The sequence below is a fragment of the Oncorhynchus kisutch genome, unplaced genomic scaffold, assembly GCF_002021735.2.
Source record: "Oncorhynchus kisutch isolate 150728-3 unplaced genomic scaffold, Okis_V2 scaffold3069, whole genome shotgun sequence".
In the NCBI taxonomy this organism is placed as follows: domain Eukaryota; kingdom Metazoa; phylum Chordata; class Actinopteri; order Salmoniformes; family Salmonidae; genus Oncorhynchus; species Oncorhynchus kisutch.
In genome coordinates this window covers 200,553-215,031 of record NW_022265014.1, presented here as the reverse complement: position 1 = coordinate 215,031, position 14,479 = coordinate 200,553, and the positions used below count along the sequence as shown (strand labels likewise).

The 14,479-nt window shown below is 47.3% G+C and overlaps 1 protein-coding gene across 1 annotated transcript in view; it reads right to left on the bottom strand.

Moving 5' to 3' along the window:
- LOC116371279 (wolframin-like) overlaps positions 1-8,132 on the bottom strand; it is a 24,469-nt gene extending 16,337 nt beyond the window's left edge. Inside the window, exons 1-3 of the mRNA XM_031820139.1 lie at positions 7,759-8,132; positions 2,215-2,294; positions 1,251-1,395 (exon numbers count right to left, since the gene is read on the bottom strand). Coding sequence (XP_031675999.1) covers positions 1,251-1,395; positions 2,215-2,294; positions 7,759-7,813 — 280 coding nt within the window. The 5' untranslated portion in view covers positions 7,814-8,132. The remainder of the gene's footprint in view (positions 1-1,250; positions 1,396-2,214; positions 2,295-7,758) is intronic.
- Positions 8,133-14,479: the final 6,347 nt, after the last annotated feature.

Here is a 14,479-nt window from a genome sequence, read left to right as displayed (position 1 = left end):
CTACAGGGTGGTATTCAGGACATGGGTAACCAGTGAACTACAGGGTGGTATTCAGGACGTGGGTAACTACAGGGTGGTATTCAGGACGTGGGTAACCAGTGAACTACAGGGTTGTATTCAGGACGTGGGTAACCAGTGAACTACAGGGTGGTATTCAGGACGTGGGTAACCAGTGAACTACAGGGTGGTATTCAGGACGTGGGTAACTACAGGGTGGTATTCAGGACGTGGGTAACCAGTGAACTACAGGGTGGTATTCAGGACGTGGGTAACTACAGGTTGGTATTCAGGACGTGGGTAACTACAGGGTGGTATTCAGGATGTGGGTAACCAGTGAACTACAGGGTGGTATTCAGGACGTGGGTAACTACAGGGTGGTATTGAGGACGTGGGTAACCAGTGAACTACAGGGTGGTATTCAGGACGTGGGTAACTACAGGGTGGTATTCAGGACGTGGGTAACCAGTGAACTACAGGGTGGTATTCAGGATGTGGGTAACCACAGGGTGGTATTCAGGACGTGGGTAACCAGTGAACTACAGGGTGGTATTCAGGATGTGGGTAACTAAAGGGTGTCATTCAGGATGTGGGTAACCAGTGAACTACAGGGTGGTATTCAGGACGTGGGTAACCAGTGAACTACAGGGTGGTATTCAGGACGTGGGTAACCGGTTAACTACAGGGTGATATTCAGGACGTGGGTAACTACAGGGTGGTATTCAGGACGTGGGTAACCAGTGAACTACAGGGTGGTATTCAGGACGTGGGTAACCAGTGAACTACAGGGTGGTATTCAGGACGTGGGTAACCAGTGAACTACTGGGTGGTATTCAGGACGTGGGTAACCACAGGGTGGTATTCAGGACGTGGGTAACCAGTGAACTACAGGCTGGTATTTAGGACGTGGGTAACCAGTGAACTACAGGGTGGTATTCAGGATGTGGGTAACCAGTGAACTACATGGTGATATTCAGGACATGGGTAACTACAGGGTGGTATTCAGGACGTGGGTAACTACAGGGTGGTATTCAGGACGTGGGTAACCAGTGAACTACAGGCTGGTATTTAGGATGTGGGTAACCAGTGAACTACAGGGTGGTATTCAGGACGTGGGTAACCAGTTAACTACAGGGTGATATTCAGGACGTGGGTAACTACAGGGTGGTAATCAGGACGTGGGTAACTACAGGGTGGTAATCAGGACGTGGGTAACCAGTGAACTACAGGGTGGTATTTCTGTCCTCCTCTACCTTTCCTCTGGATCCAGCAGCGCTGTAGAAGACGGGCTGCACTCTTCCGTCCCTGCTTAGCGGCCTGCACCAGCCAATCAACTGCCAGGCGGTTATTAAGCTCCGCCTCCTTCTCCTCAGCCAACCCCAGGTAGTATCTGCCCAGCTAAAGGAGGAGACATGTAAGTAATAAACCAACAACTGGAGCCATCTCTACAGACATGTTAGTTACCGTAATACACCTAAAACTGGAGCCAACCCTAAAGACATGTTAGTTACCATAATACACCTACAATTGGAGCCATCCCCAGGTAGGGACTTCCTACATTACCTAGCATGCCTACAGAAGCCCAGTCAGAACTACCCAGACTTCTTCCTACATTACCCAGCATGCCTAGAGACGGATCAAGTGAAAGACATTTTCCAATCTTAACTTTCACTCCTCAACCTCTCTCTCTCTCTCTCTCTCTCTCTCTCTCTCTCTCTCTCTCTCTCTCTCTCTCTCTCTCTCTCTCTCTCTCTCTCTCTCTCTCTCCTCTCTCTCTCTCTCTCTCTCTCTCTCTCTCTCTCTCTCTCTCTCTCTCTCTCTCTCTCTCTCTCTCTCTCTCTCTCTCTCTCTCTCTCTCTCCCTCCCTCCCTCCCTCCCTCCCTCCCTCCCTCCCTCCCTCCCTCCCTCCCTCCCTCCCTCTCTCTCTCTCTCTCCCTCCCTTCCAAAAACTGCATGCCTGTCTGTGTGTATGTGTGGGACGGTCTCACTAACTAGAACCCAGCACTCAGGAATTTACCCTTTTAGAACCGAGGCTGCTACTCAGATCATCTTCCACTGGTGTGTGTGAGGGTGTGTGAATGTATGTGTGTGTGAGGGTGTGTGTGTGTGTGTTACATTCAGAGCACGGGCTCTGAATATTCCAGAAGGCTGAGAATAGACGCAGTCATGATCAGACAACCAGCGAGCATTAAAACATCACTGCGTGTGTTCACTCACACTGGTCTGTGCTCTGGCATCTCCAGACGTGGCCTTCTCCTCCATCTCCTCAAACGACAAGTCCTCCTCAGGATCCTCATCTGTAGCAGAGGAGACAAGAGGAGAGACAAAGGAGAGGAGAGACAGAGGAGAGGAGAGAGAGGAGAAGAGAGACAGAGGAGAGGAGAGACAGAGGAGAGGAGAGACAAAGGAGAGGAGAGACAAAGGAGAGGAGAGGAGAGATAGAGGAGAGGAGAGAGAGGAGAGGAGAGATAGAGGAGAGGAGACAAGAGGAGAGACAGATGAGAGACAGAGGAGAGGAGAGACAAAGGAGAGGAGAGACAGAGGAGAGGAGAGACAGAGGAGAGGAGAGACAAAGGAGAGGAGAGATAGATGAGAGGAGACAAGAGGAGAGACAGATGAGAGACAGAGGAGAGACAGAGGAGAGGAGAGAGAGGAGAGGAGAGACAGGAGAGGAGAGACAGGAGAGGAGAGACAGAGGAGAGGAGAGACAGAGGAGAGGAGAGACAAAGGAGAGGAGAGACAAAGGAGAGGAGAGACAGAGGAGAGGAGAGAGAGGAGAGGAGAGACAAGGGAGAGGAGAGAGAGGAGAGGAGAGACAAAGGAGAGGAGAGACAGAGGAGAGAGAGGAGAGGAGAGAGAGGAGAGGAGAGACAAAGGAGAGGAGAGGAGAGAGAGAGGAGAGGAGAGACAAAGGAGAGGAGAGACAGAGGAGAGAGAGGAGAGGAGAGAGAGGAGAGGAGAGACAAAGGAGAGGAGAGGAGAGAGAGGAGAGGAGAGACAAAGGAGAGGAGAGGAGAGAGAGGAGAGGAGAGACAAAGGAGAGGAGAGGAGAGAGAGGAGAGGAGAGACAAAGGAGAGGAGAGACAGAGGAGAGAGAGGAGAGGAGAGAGAGGAGAGGAGAGACAAAGGAGAGGAGAGAGAGGAGAGGAGAGACAAAGGAGAGGAGAGACAGAGGAGAGGAGAGAGAGGAGAGGAGAGACAAAGGAGAGGAGAGAGAGGAGAGGAGAGACAAAGGAGAGGAGAGAGAGGAGAGGAGAGACAGAGGAGAGGAGAGTTGACTGTTGTAGTCAGCTACCACCTGGTACTATACCCTGAACCTTAGAGACTGTTGTAGTCAGCTACCACCTGGTACTGTACCCTGTACCTTAGAGACTGTTGTAGTCAGCTACCACCTGGTACTGTACCCTGTACCTTAGAGACTGTTGTAGTCAGCTACCACCTGGTACTGTACCCTGTACCTTAGAGACTGTTGTAGTCAGCTACCACCTGGTACTGTACCCTGTACCTTAGAGACTGTTGTAGTCAGCTACCACCTGGTACTGTACCCTGTACCATAGAGACTGTTGTAGTCAGCTACCACCTGGTACTGTACCCTGTACCATAGAGACTGTTATAGTCAGCTACCACCTGGTACTGTACCCTGTACCTTAGAGACTGTTGTAGTCAGCTACCACCTGGTACTGTACCCTGTACCTTAGAGACTGTTGTAGTCAGCTACCACCTGGTACTGTACCCTGTACCTTAGAGACTGTTGTAGTCAGCTACCACCTGGTGCTGTACCCTGTACCTTAGAGACTGTTGTAGTCAGCTACCACCTGGTACTATACCCTGTACCTTAGAGACTGTTATAGTCAGCTACCACCTGGTACTGTACCCTGTACCTTAGAGACTGTTGTAGTCAGCTACCACCTGGTACTATACCCTGTACCTTAGAGACTGTTGTAGTCAGCTACCACCTGGTACTGTACCCTGTACCATAGAGACTGTTATAGTCAGCTACCACCTGGTACTGTACCCTGTACCTTAGAGACTGTTGTAGCCAGCTACCACCTGGTACTGTACCCTGTACCTTAGAGACTGTTGTAGTCAGCTACCACCTGGTACTGTACCCTGTACCTTAGAGACTGTTGTAGTCAGCTACCACCTGGTACTGTACCCTGTACCTTAGAGACTGTTGTAGTCAGCTACCACCTGGTACTGTACCCTGTACCTTAGAGACTGTTGTAGTCAGCTACCACCTGGTACTGTACCCTGTACCTTAGAGACTGTTGTAGTCAGCTACCACCTGGTACTGTACCCTGTACCTTAGAGACTGTTGTAGTCAGCTACCACCTGGTACTGTACCCTGTACCTTAGAGACTGTTGTAGACAGCTACCACCTGGTACTGTACCCTGTACCTTAGAGACTGTTATAGTCAGCTACCACCTGGTACTGTACCCTGTACCTTAGAGACTGTTGTAGTCAGCTACCACCTGGTACTATACCCTGTACCTTAGAGACTGTTATAGTCAGCTACCACCTGGTACTGTACCCTGTACCTTAGAGACTGTTGTAGTCAGCTACCACCTGGTGTTATACCCTGTACCTTAGAGACTGTTGTAGTCAGCTACCACCTGGTGCTATACCCTGTACCTTAGAGACTGTTGTAGTCAGCTACCACCTGGTGTTATACCCTGTACCTTAGAGACTGTTGTAGTCAGCTACCACCTGGTACTGTACCCTGTACCTTAGAGAGTTGTAGTCAGCTACCACCTGGTGTTATACCCTGTACCTTAGAGACTGTTGTAGACAGCTACCACCTGGTGTTATACCCTGTACCTTAGAGACTGTTGTAGTCAGCTACCACCTGGTGTTATACCCTGTACCTTAGAGACTGTTGTAGTCAGCTACCACCTGGTACTGTACCCTGTACCTTAGAGACTGTTGTAGTCAGCTACCACCTGGTACTATACCCTGTACCTTAGAGACTGTTGTAGTCAGCTACCACCTGGTACTATACCCTGTACCTTAGAAACTGTTGTAGTCAGCTACCACCTGGTACTGTACCCTGTACCTTAGAGACTGTTGTAGTCAGCTACCACCTGGTACTGTACCTTAGAGACTGTTGTAGACAGCTACCACCTGGTACTATACCTTAGAGACTGTTATAGACAGCTACCACCTGGTGCTGTACCTTAGAGACTGTTATAGACAGCTACCACCTGGTGCTGTACCCTATACCATAGAGACTGTTGTAGCCAGCTACCACCTGGTGCTATACCCTGTACCTTAGAGACTGTTGTAGCCAGCTACCACCTGGTACTATACCTTAGAGACTGTTATAGACAGCTACCACCTGGTGCTGTACCCTATACCATAGAGACTGTTGTAGCCAGCTACCACCTGGTGCTATACCCTGTACCTTAGAGACTGTTGTAGCCAGCTACCACCTGGTACTATACCTTAGAGACTGTTGTAGCCAGCTACCACCTGGTACTATACCCTGTACCTTAGAGACTGTTGTAGACAGCTACCACCTGGTGCTGTACCCTATACCATAGAGACTGTTGTAGCCAGCTACCACCTGGTGCTATACCCTATACCATAGAGACTGTTGTAACCAGCTACCACCTGGTACTATACCTTAGAGACTGTTGTAGCCAGCTACCACCTGGTACTATACCCTGTACCTTAGAGACTGTTGTAGACATCTACCACCTGGTGCTGTACCCTGCACCTTAGAGACTGTTGTAGCCAGCTACCACCTGGTACTGTACCCTGTACCTTAGAGACTGTTGTAGACAGCTACCACCTGGTACTATACCCTGTACCCTATAGACTGTTGTAGACAGCTACCACCTGGTACTGTACCTTAGAGACTGTTGTAGACAGCTACCACCTGGTACTATACCCTGTACCTTATAGACTGCTGTAGACAGCTCCCACCTGGTACTATACCCTGTACCTTAGAGACTGTTGTAGTCAGCTACCACCTGGTGCTATACCCTGTACCTTAGAGACTGTTGCTGCCAGCTACCACCTGGTACTGTACCTTAGAGACTGTTGTAGACAGCTACCACCTGGTACTATACCCTGTACCTTAGAGACTGTTGTAGACAGCTATCACCTGGTGCTATACCCTGTACCCTAGAGACTGTTGTAGACAGCTACCACCTGGTACTGTACCCTAGAGACTGTTGTAGACAGCTACCACCTGGTACTGTACCCTGTACCCTAGAGACTGTTGTAGTCAGCTACCACCTGGTATTATACCTTAGAGACTGTTGTAGTCAGCTACCACCTGGTACTGTACCTTAGAGACTGTTGTAGCCAGCTACCACCTGGTACTGTACCCTGCACCTTAGAGACTGTTGTAGTCAGCTACCACCTGGTACTATACCTTAGAGGCTGTTGTAGACAGCTACCACCTGTCCTCACCTGTCCGCACCTGTCCTCACCTGTCCTCACCTCTCCGCACCTGTCCGCACCTGTCCGCACCTGTCCTCACCTGTCCGCACCTGTCCTCACCTGTCCTCACCTGTCCTCACCTGTCCGCACCTGTAAGAATGTTGCACCTTCCTGCCTTTAGGTTTGAAACACCTTAATTCATCACGTCACTACACCATATATACAGCCTACATAAGATTGTCATACCCATGACGTAGTTTGACGTAACATGTAATAAGAGTTTCTGAACGTCACGCGGTTTAAGCCAGGCTTAAATAACGCTGTGTGGGTCAGGGAACTATCTTTAAGGACCTGGGAGAGAAAACAAGTCCCCACGTCACCCAGGGTGTTTACCCCTGCTCAGACATCAGTCAGACCTGGCCAAGGAGACAGCGGGCTGCATCTCAATGACCTCAAGTGGCTTCCCCCTGCTCAGACATCAATCAGACCTGGCCAAGGAGACAGCGGGCTGCATCTCAATGACCTCTAGTGGCTTCCTCCTGCTCAGACATCAATCAGACCTGGCCAAGGAGACAGCGGGCTGCATCTCCAATAACCTCTAGTGGCTTCCTCCTCTCGGCTGCATCTCAATAACCTCTAGTGGCTTCCTCCTCTCGGCTGCATCTCAATAACCTCTAGTGGCGTCCTCCTCTCGGCTGTATCTCAATAACCTCTAGTGGCTTCCTCCTCTCGGCTGCATCTCAGTAACCTGAGAGGCTTCCTCCTCTCGGCTGCATCTCAATGACCTCTAGTGGCTTCCTCCTCTCGGCTACATCTCAATAACCTCTAGTGGCTTCCTCCTCTCAGCTGCATCTCAATAATCTCTAGTGGCTTCCTCCTCTCGGCTACATCTCAATAACCTCTAGTGGCTTCCTCCTCTCGGCTGCATCTCCAATAACCTCTAGTGGCTTCCTCCTCTCGGCTTTATCTCAATAATCTCTAGTGGCTTCCTCCTCTCGGCTGCATCTCAATAACCTCTAGTGGCTTCCTCCTCTCGGCTGTATCTCAATAACCTCTAGTGACTTCCTCCTCTCGGCTACATCTCAATAACTTCTACCTTTGAAATGTCAGATTTGAGTAATTTAGCTGACGCTGTAATCAAGAGCGATTTACAGGAGTCGGCTCGGGGGATTTGAACCAGCAACCTTTTGGTTACGGGCTTAACACTCTTGACCGCTAAGCTTCCTCCCCTCGGCTGCATCTCAATCCCTATGGTGACTTCCTCCCCTCGGCTGCATCTCAATCCCTATGGTGACTTCCTCCCCTCGGCTGCATCTCAATACCTATGGTGACCTCCTCCCCTGGGCTGCATCTCTCCCTTCTTCCTTCCTTACCTTCCTCACCCGCTTCAGCCTCCTCCAGCTCAGCTTTCTTCAGTCTTTCCTGCATCACCACACGTTTAGCCAGATCAGCAAAGCCCCGACGTCGGGGGGCAGGAGAGGACGAGGGGGCTAGAGAGGTGGAGGGGGCCGCAAAGCCCCAACGGCGGGGGGCAGGAGAGGTGGATGGGGTAGAGGTAGAGGGAGATGGGGTGGAGGTGGCGGCAGTGGGTGAATGAACGGATGATTTTGGGGTGATGGGGAGAGGAGAAGAAGGAGAGGAAGTGGGAGGAGGAGGACGAGAGGCTGACAATGGGATGAATTTGGGGGAGTCTGAGGGAGTCGGGGTGAGGGAGGGTTGGGAGGCAGGGGGGAGGGAATTAGGGGAGGGAGGTGAGGCAGTGTCCAGGGTAGGGGGAGAGCCCAGTGGGATGAGGGGGGTGGAAGGGGGAGATCCATGTCCATCTCACCTGTAATGACAAAACAGAAGATAAGAGATGTTAAGATGATGTTGTAGTCATTACAGGGCATGGGACAGATGGTGTTGTAGTCATTACAGGACATGGGAAGATGGTGTTGTAGTCATTACAGGACATGGGCAGATGGTGTTGTAGTCATTGCAGGACAGATGATGTTGTAGTCATTACAGGACATGGGACAGATGATGTTGTAGTCATTACAGGACATGGACAGATGGTTTGGTAATCATTACAGGACATGGAAAGACGATGTTGTAGTCATTACAGGACATGGGACAGACGATGTTGTAGTCATTACAGGACATGGGACAGACGATGTTGTAGTCATTACAGGACATGGGACAGACGATGTTGTAGTCATTACAGGACATGGGACAGACGATGTTGTAGTCATTACAGGACATGGGACAGACGATGTTGTAGTCATTACAGGACATGGGACAGACGTTGTTGTAGTGATTACAGGACATGGGACAGACGATGTTGTAGTGATTACAGGACATGGGACAGACAATGTTGTAGTGATTACAGGACATGGGACAGACGATGTTGTAGTGATTACAGGACATGGGACAGACGATGTTGTAGTGATTACAGGACATGGGACAGACGATGTTGTAGTGATTACAGGACATGGGACAGACGATGTTGTAGTGATTACAGGACATGGGACAGACGATGTTGTAGTGATTACAGGACATGGGACAGACGATGTTGTAGTGATTACAGGACATGGGACAGACGATGTTGTAGTGATTACAGGACATGGGACAGACGATGTTGTAGAGATTACAGGACATGGGACAGATAATGTTGTAGTCATTACAGGGCATGGGACAGACGATGTTGTAGTGATTACAGGACATGGGACAGACGATGTTGTAGTGATTACAGGACATGGGACAGACGATGTTGTAGTGATTACAGGACATGGGACAGACGATGTTGTAGAGATTACAGGACATGGGACAGATGGTGTTGTAGTCATTACAGGACAGATGATGTTGTAGTCATTACAGGACAGATGATGTTGTGGTCATTACAGGATATGGGACAGATTATGTTGTAGTCATTACAGGACATGGACAGATGGTTTTGTAATCATTACAGGACATGGACAGATGATGTTGTAGTCATTACAGGACAGATGATGTTGTAGTCATTACAGGACAGATGATGTTGTAGTCATTACAGGACAGATGATGTTGTAGTCATTACAGGACAGATGATGTTGTAGTCATTACAGGACATAGACAGATGGTGTTGTAGTCATTACAGGACATAGACAGATGATGTTGTAGTCATTACAGGACATGGACAGATGATGTTGTAGTCATTACAGGACAGATGGTGTTGTAGTCATTACAGGACAGATGATGTTGTAGTCTTTACAGGACAGATGATGTTGTAGTCATTACAGGACAGATGGTGTTGTAGTCATTACAGGACAGATGGTGTTGTAGTCATTACAGGACAGATGGTGTTGTAGTCATTACAGGACATGGACAGATGGTGTTGTAGTCATTACAGGACATGGACAGATGGTGTTGTAGTCATTACAGGACATAGACAGATGGTGTTGTAGTCATTACAGGACATAGACAGATGGTGTTGTAGTCATTACAGGACATGGACAGACGGTGTTGTAGTCATTACAGGACATGGGACAGACGTTGTTGTAGTGATTACAGGACATGGGACAGACGATGTTGTAGTGATTACAGGACATGGGACAGACGATGTTGTAGTGATTACAGGACATGGGACAGACGATGTTGTAGAGATTACAGGACATGGGACAGATGATGTTGTAGTCATTACAGGGCATGGGACAGACGATGTTGTAGTGATTACAGGACATGGGACAGACGATGTTGTAGTGATTACAGGACATGGGACAGACGATGTTGTAGAGATTACAGGACATGGGACAGATGGGGTTGTAGTCATTACAGGACAGATGATGTTGTCGTCATTACAGGACAGATGATGTTGTGGTCATTACAGGATATGGACAGATGGTGTTGTAGTCATTACAGGATATGGACAGATGGTGTTGTAGTCATTACAGGATATGGACAGATGGTGTTGTAGTCATTACAGGACATAGACAGATGGTGTTGTAGTCATTACAGGACATAGACAGATGGTGTTGTAGTCATTACAGGACATAGACAGATGGTGTTGTAGTCATTACAGGACATAGACAGATGATGTTGTAGTCATTACAGGACATGGACAGATGGTGTTGTAGTCATTACAGGACATGGACAGATGGTGTTGTAGTCTTTACTGGATATGGACAGATGGTGTTGTAGTCATTACAGGATATGGACAGATGGTGTTGTAGTCATTACAGGATATGGACAGATGGTGTTGTAGTCATTACAGGATATGGACAGATGGTGTTGTAGTCATTACAGGACATGGGACAGATGGTGTTGTAGTCATTACAGGATATGGACAGATGGTGTTGTAGTCATTACAGGATATGGACAGATGGTGTTGTAGTCATTACAGGGCATGGGACAGACGATGTTGTAGTGATTACAGGACATGGGACAGACGATGTTGTAGTGATTACAGGACATGGGACAGACGATGTTGTAGAGATTACAGGACATGGGACAGATGGTGTTGTAGTCATTACAGGACAGATGATGTTGTAGTCATTACAGGACAGATGCTGTTGTGGTCATTACAGGATATGGACAGATGGTGTTGTAGTCATTACAGGATATGGACAGATGGTGTTGTAGTCATTACAGGACATAGACAGATGGTGTTGTAGTCATTACAGGACATAGACAGATGGTGTTGTAGTCATTACAGGACATAGACAGATGGTGTTGTAGTCATTACAGGACATAGACAGATGATGTTGTAGTCATTACAGGACATGGACAGATGGTGTTGTAGTCATTACAGGACATGGACAGATGGTGTTGTAGTCATTACAAGACATGGACAGATGGTGTTGTAGTCATTACAGGATATGGACAGATGGTGTTGTAGTCATTACAGGATATGGACAGATGGTGTTGTAGTCATTACAGGATATGGACAGATGGTGTTGTAGTCATTACAGGACATGGGACAGATGGTGTTGTAGTCATTACAGGATATGGACAGATGGTGTTGTAGTCATTACAGGACATGGACAGATGGTGTTGTAGTCATTACAGGACATGGACAGACGATGTTGTAGTGATTACAGGACATGGGACAGACGATGTTGTAGAGATTACAGGACATGGGACAGATGGTGTTGTAGTCATTACAGGACATGGACAGACGATGTTGTAGTGATTACAGGACATGGGACAGACGATGTTGTAGTGATTACAGGACATGGGACAGACGATGTTGTAGTCATTACAGGACAGATGATGTTGTAGTCATTACAGGACAGATGATGTTGTAGTCATTACAGGACAGATGATGTTGTAGTCATTACAGGACAGATGATGTTGTAGTCATTACAGGACATAGACAGATGGTGTTGTAGTCATTACAGGACATAGACAGATGATGTTGTAGTCATTACAGGACATGGACAGATGATGTTGTAGTCATTACAGGACAGATGGTGTTGTAGTCATTACAGGACAGATGATGTTGTAGTCTTTACAGGACAGATGATGTTGTAGTCATTACAGGACAGATGGTGTTGTAGTCATTACAGGACAGATGGTGTTGTAGTCATTACAGGACAGATGGTGTTGTAGTCATTACAGGACATGGACAGATGGTGTTGTAGTCATTACAGGACATGGACAGATGGTGTTGTAGTCATTACAGGACATAGACAGATGGTGTTGTAGTCATTACAGGACATAGACAGATGGTGTTGTAGTCATTACAGGACATGGACAGACGGTGTTGTAGTCATTACAGGACATGGGACAGACGTTGTTGTAGTGATTACAGGACATGGGACAGACGATGTTGTAGTGATTACAGGACATGGGACAGACGATGTTGTAGTGATTACAGGACATGGGACAGACGATGTTGTAGAGATTACAGGACATGGGACAGATGATGTTGTAGTCATTACAGGGCATGGGACAGACGATGTTGTAGTGATTACAGGACATGGGACAGACGATGTTGTAGTGATTACAGGACATGGGACAGACGATGTTGTAGAGATTACAGGACATGGGACAGATGGGGTTGTAGTCATTACAGGACAGATGATGTTGTCGTCATTACAGGACAGATGATGTTGTGGTCATTACAGGATATGGACAGATGGTGTTGTAGTCATTACAGGATATGGACAGATGGTGTTGTAGTCATTACAGGACATAGACAGATGGTGTTGTAGTCATTACAGGACATAGACAGATGGTGTTGTAGTCATTACAGGACATAGACAGATGGTGTTGTAGTCATTACAGGACATAGACAGATGATGTTGTAGTCATTACAGGACATGGACAGATGGTGTTGTAGTCATTACAGGACATGGACAGATGGTGTTGTAGTCATTACAGGATATGGACAGATGGTGTTGTAGTCATTACAGGATATGGACAGATGGTGTTGTAGTCATTACAGGATATGGACAGATGGTGTTGTAGTCATTACAGGATATGGACAGATGGTGTTGTAGTCATTACAGGACATGGGACAGATGGTGTTGTAGTCATTACAGGATATGGACAGATGGTGTTGTAGTCATTACAGGATATGGACAGATGGTGTTGTAGTCATTACAGGGCATGGGACAGACGATGTTGTAGTGATTACAGGACATGGGACAGACGATGTTGTAGTGATTACAGGACATGGGACAGACGATGTTGTAGAGATTACAGGACATGGGACAGATGGTGTTGTAGTCATTACAGGACAGATGATGTTGTAGTCATTACAGGACAGATGATGTTGTGGTCATTACAGGATATGGACAGATGGTGTTGTAGTCATTACAGGATATGGACAGATGGTGTTGTAGTCATTACAGGACATAGACAGATGGTGTTGTAGTCATTACAGGACATAGACAGATGGTGTTGTAGTCATTACAGGACATAGACAGATGGTGTTGTAGTCATTACAGGACATAGACAGATGATGTTGTAGTCATTACAGGACATGGACAGATGGTGTTGTAGTCATTACAGGACATGGACAGATGGTGTTGTAGTCATTACAAGACATGGACAGATGGTGTTGTAGTCATTACAGGATATGGACAGATGGTGTTGTAGTCATTACAGGATATGGACAGATGGTGTTGTAGTCATTACAGGATATGGACAGATGGTGTTGTAGTCATTACAGGACATGGGACAGATGGTGTTGTAGTCATTACAGGATATGGACAGATGGTGTTGTAGTCATTACAGGACATGGACAGATGGTGTTGTAGTCATTACAGGACATGGACAGACGATGTTGTAGTGATTACAGGACATGGGACAGACGATGTTGTAGAGATTACAGGACATGGGACAGATGGTGTTGTAGTCATTACAGGACATGGACAGACGATGTTGTAGTGATTACAGGACATGGGACAGACGATGTTGTAGTGATTACAGGACATGGGACAGACGATGTTGTAGAGATTACAGGACATGGGACAGATGGTGTTGTAGTCATTACAGGACATGGACAGATGATGTTGTAGTCATTACAGGACAGATGGTGTTGTAGTCATTACAGGACAGATGATGTTGTAGTCATTACAGGACAGATGATGTTGTAGTCATTACAGGACAGATGGTGTTGTAGTCATTACAGGACAGATGGTGTTGTAGTCATTACAGGACAGATGGTGTTGTAGTCATTACAGGACATGGACAGATGGTGTTGTAGTCATTACAGGACATAGACAGATGGTGTTGTAGTCATTACAGGACATAGACAGATGGTGTTGTAGTCATTACAGGACATGGACAGATGGTGTTGTAGTCATTACAGGACATGGACAGATGGTGTTGTAGTCATTACAGGACATAGACAGATGGTGTTGTAGTCATTACAGGACATAGACAGATGGTGTTGTAGTCATTACAGGACATGGACAGATGGTGTTGTAGTCATTACAGGACATGGACAGATGGTGTTGTAGTCATTACAGGACATAGACAGATGGTGTTGTAGTCATTACAGGATATGGACAGATGGTGTTGTAGTCATTACAGGATATGGACAGATGGTGTTGTAGTCATTACAGGACATGGACAGATGGTGTTGTAGTCATTACAGGATATGGACAGATGGGGTTGTAGTCATTACAG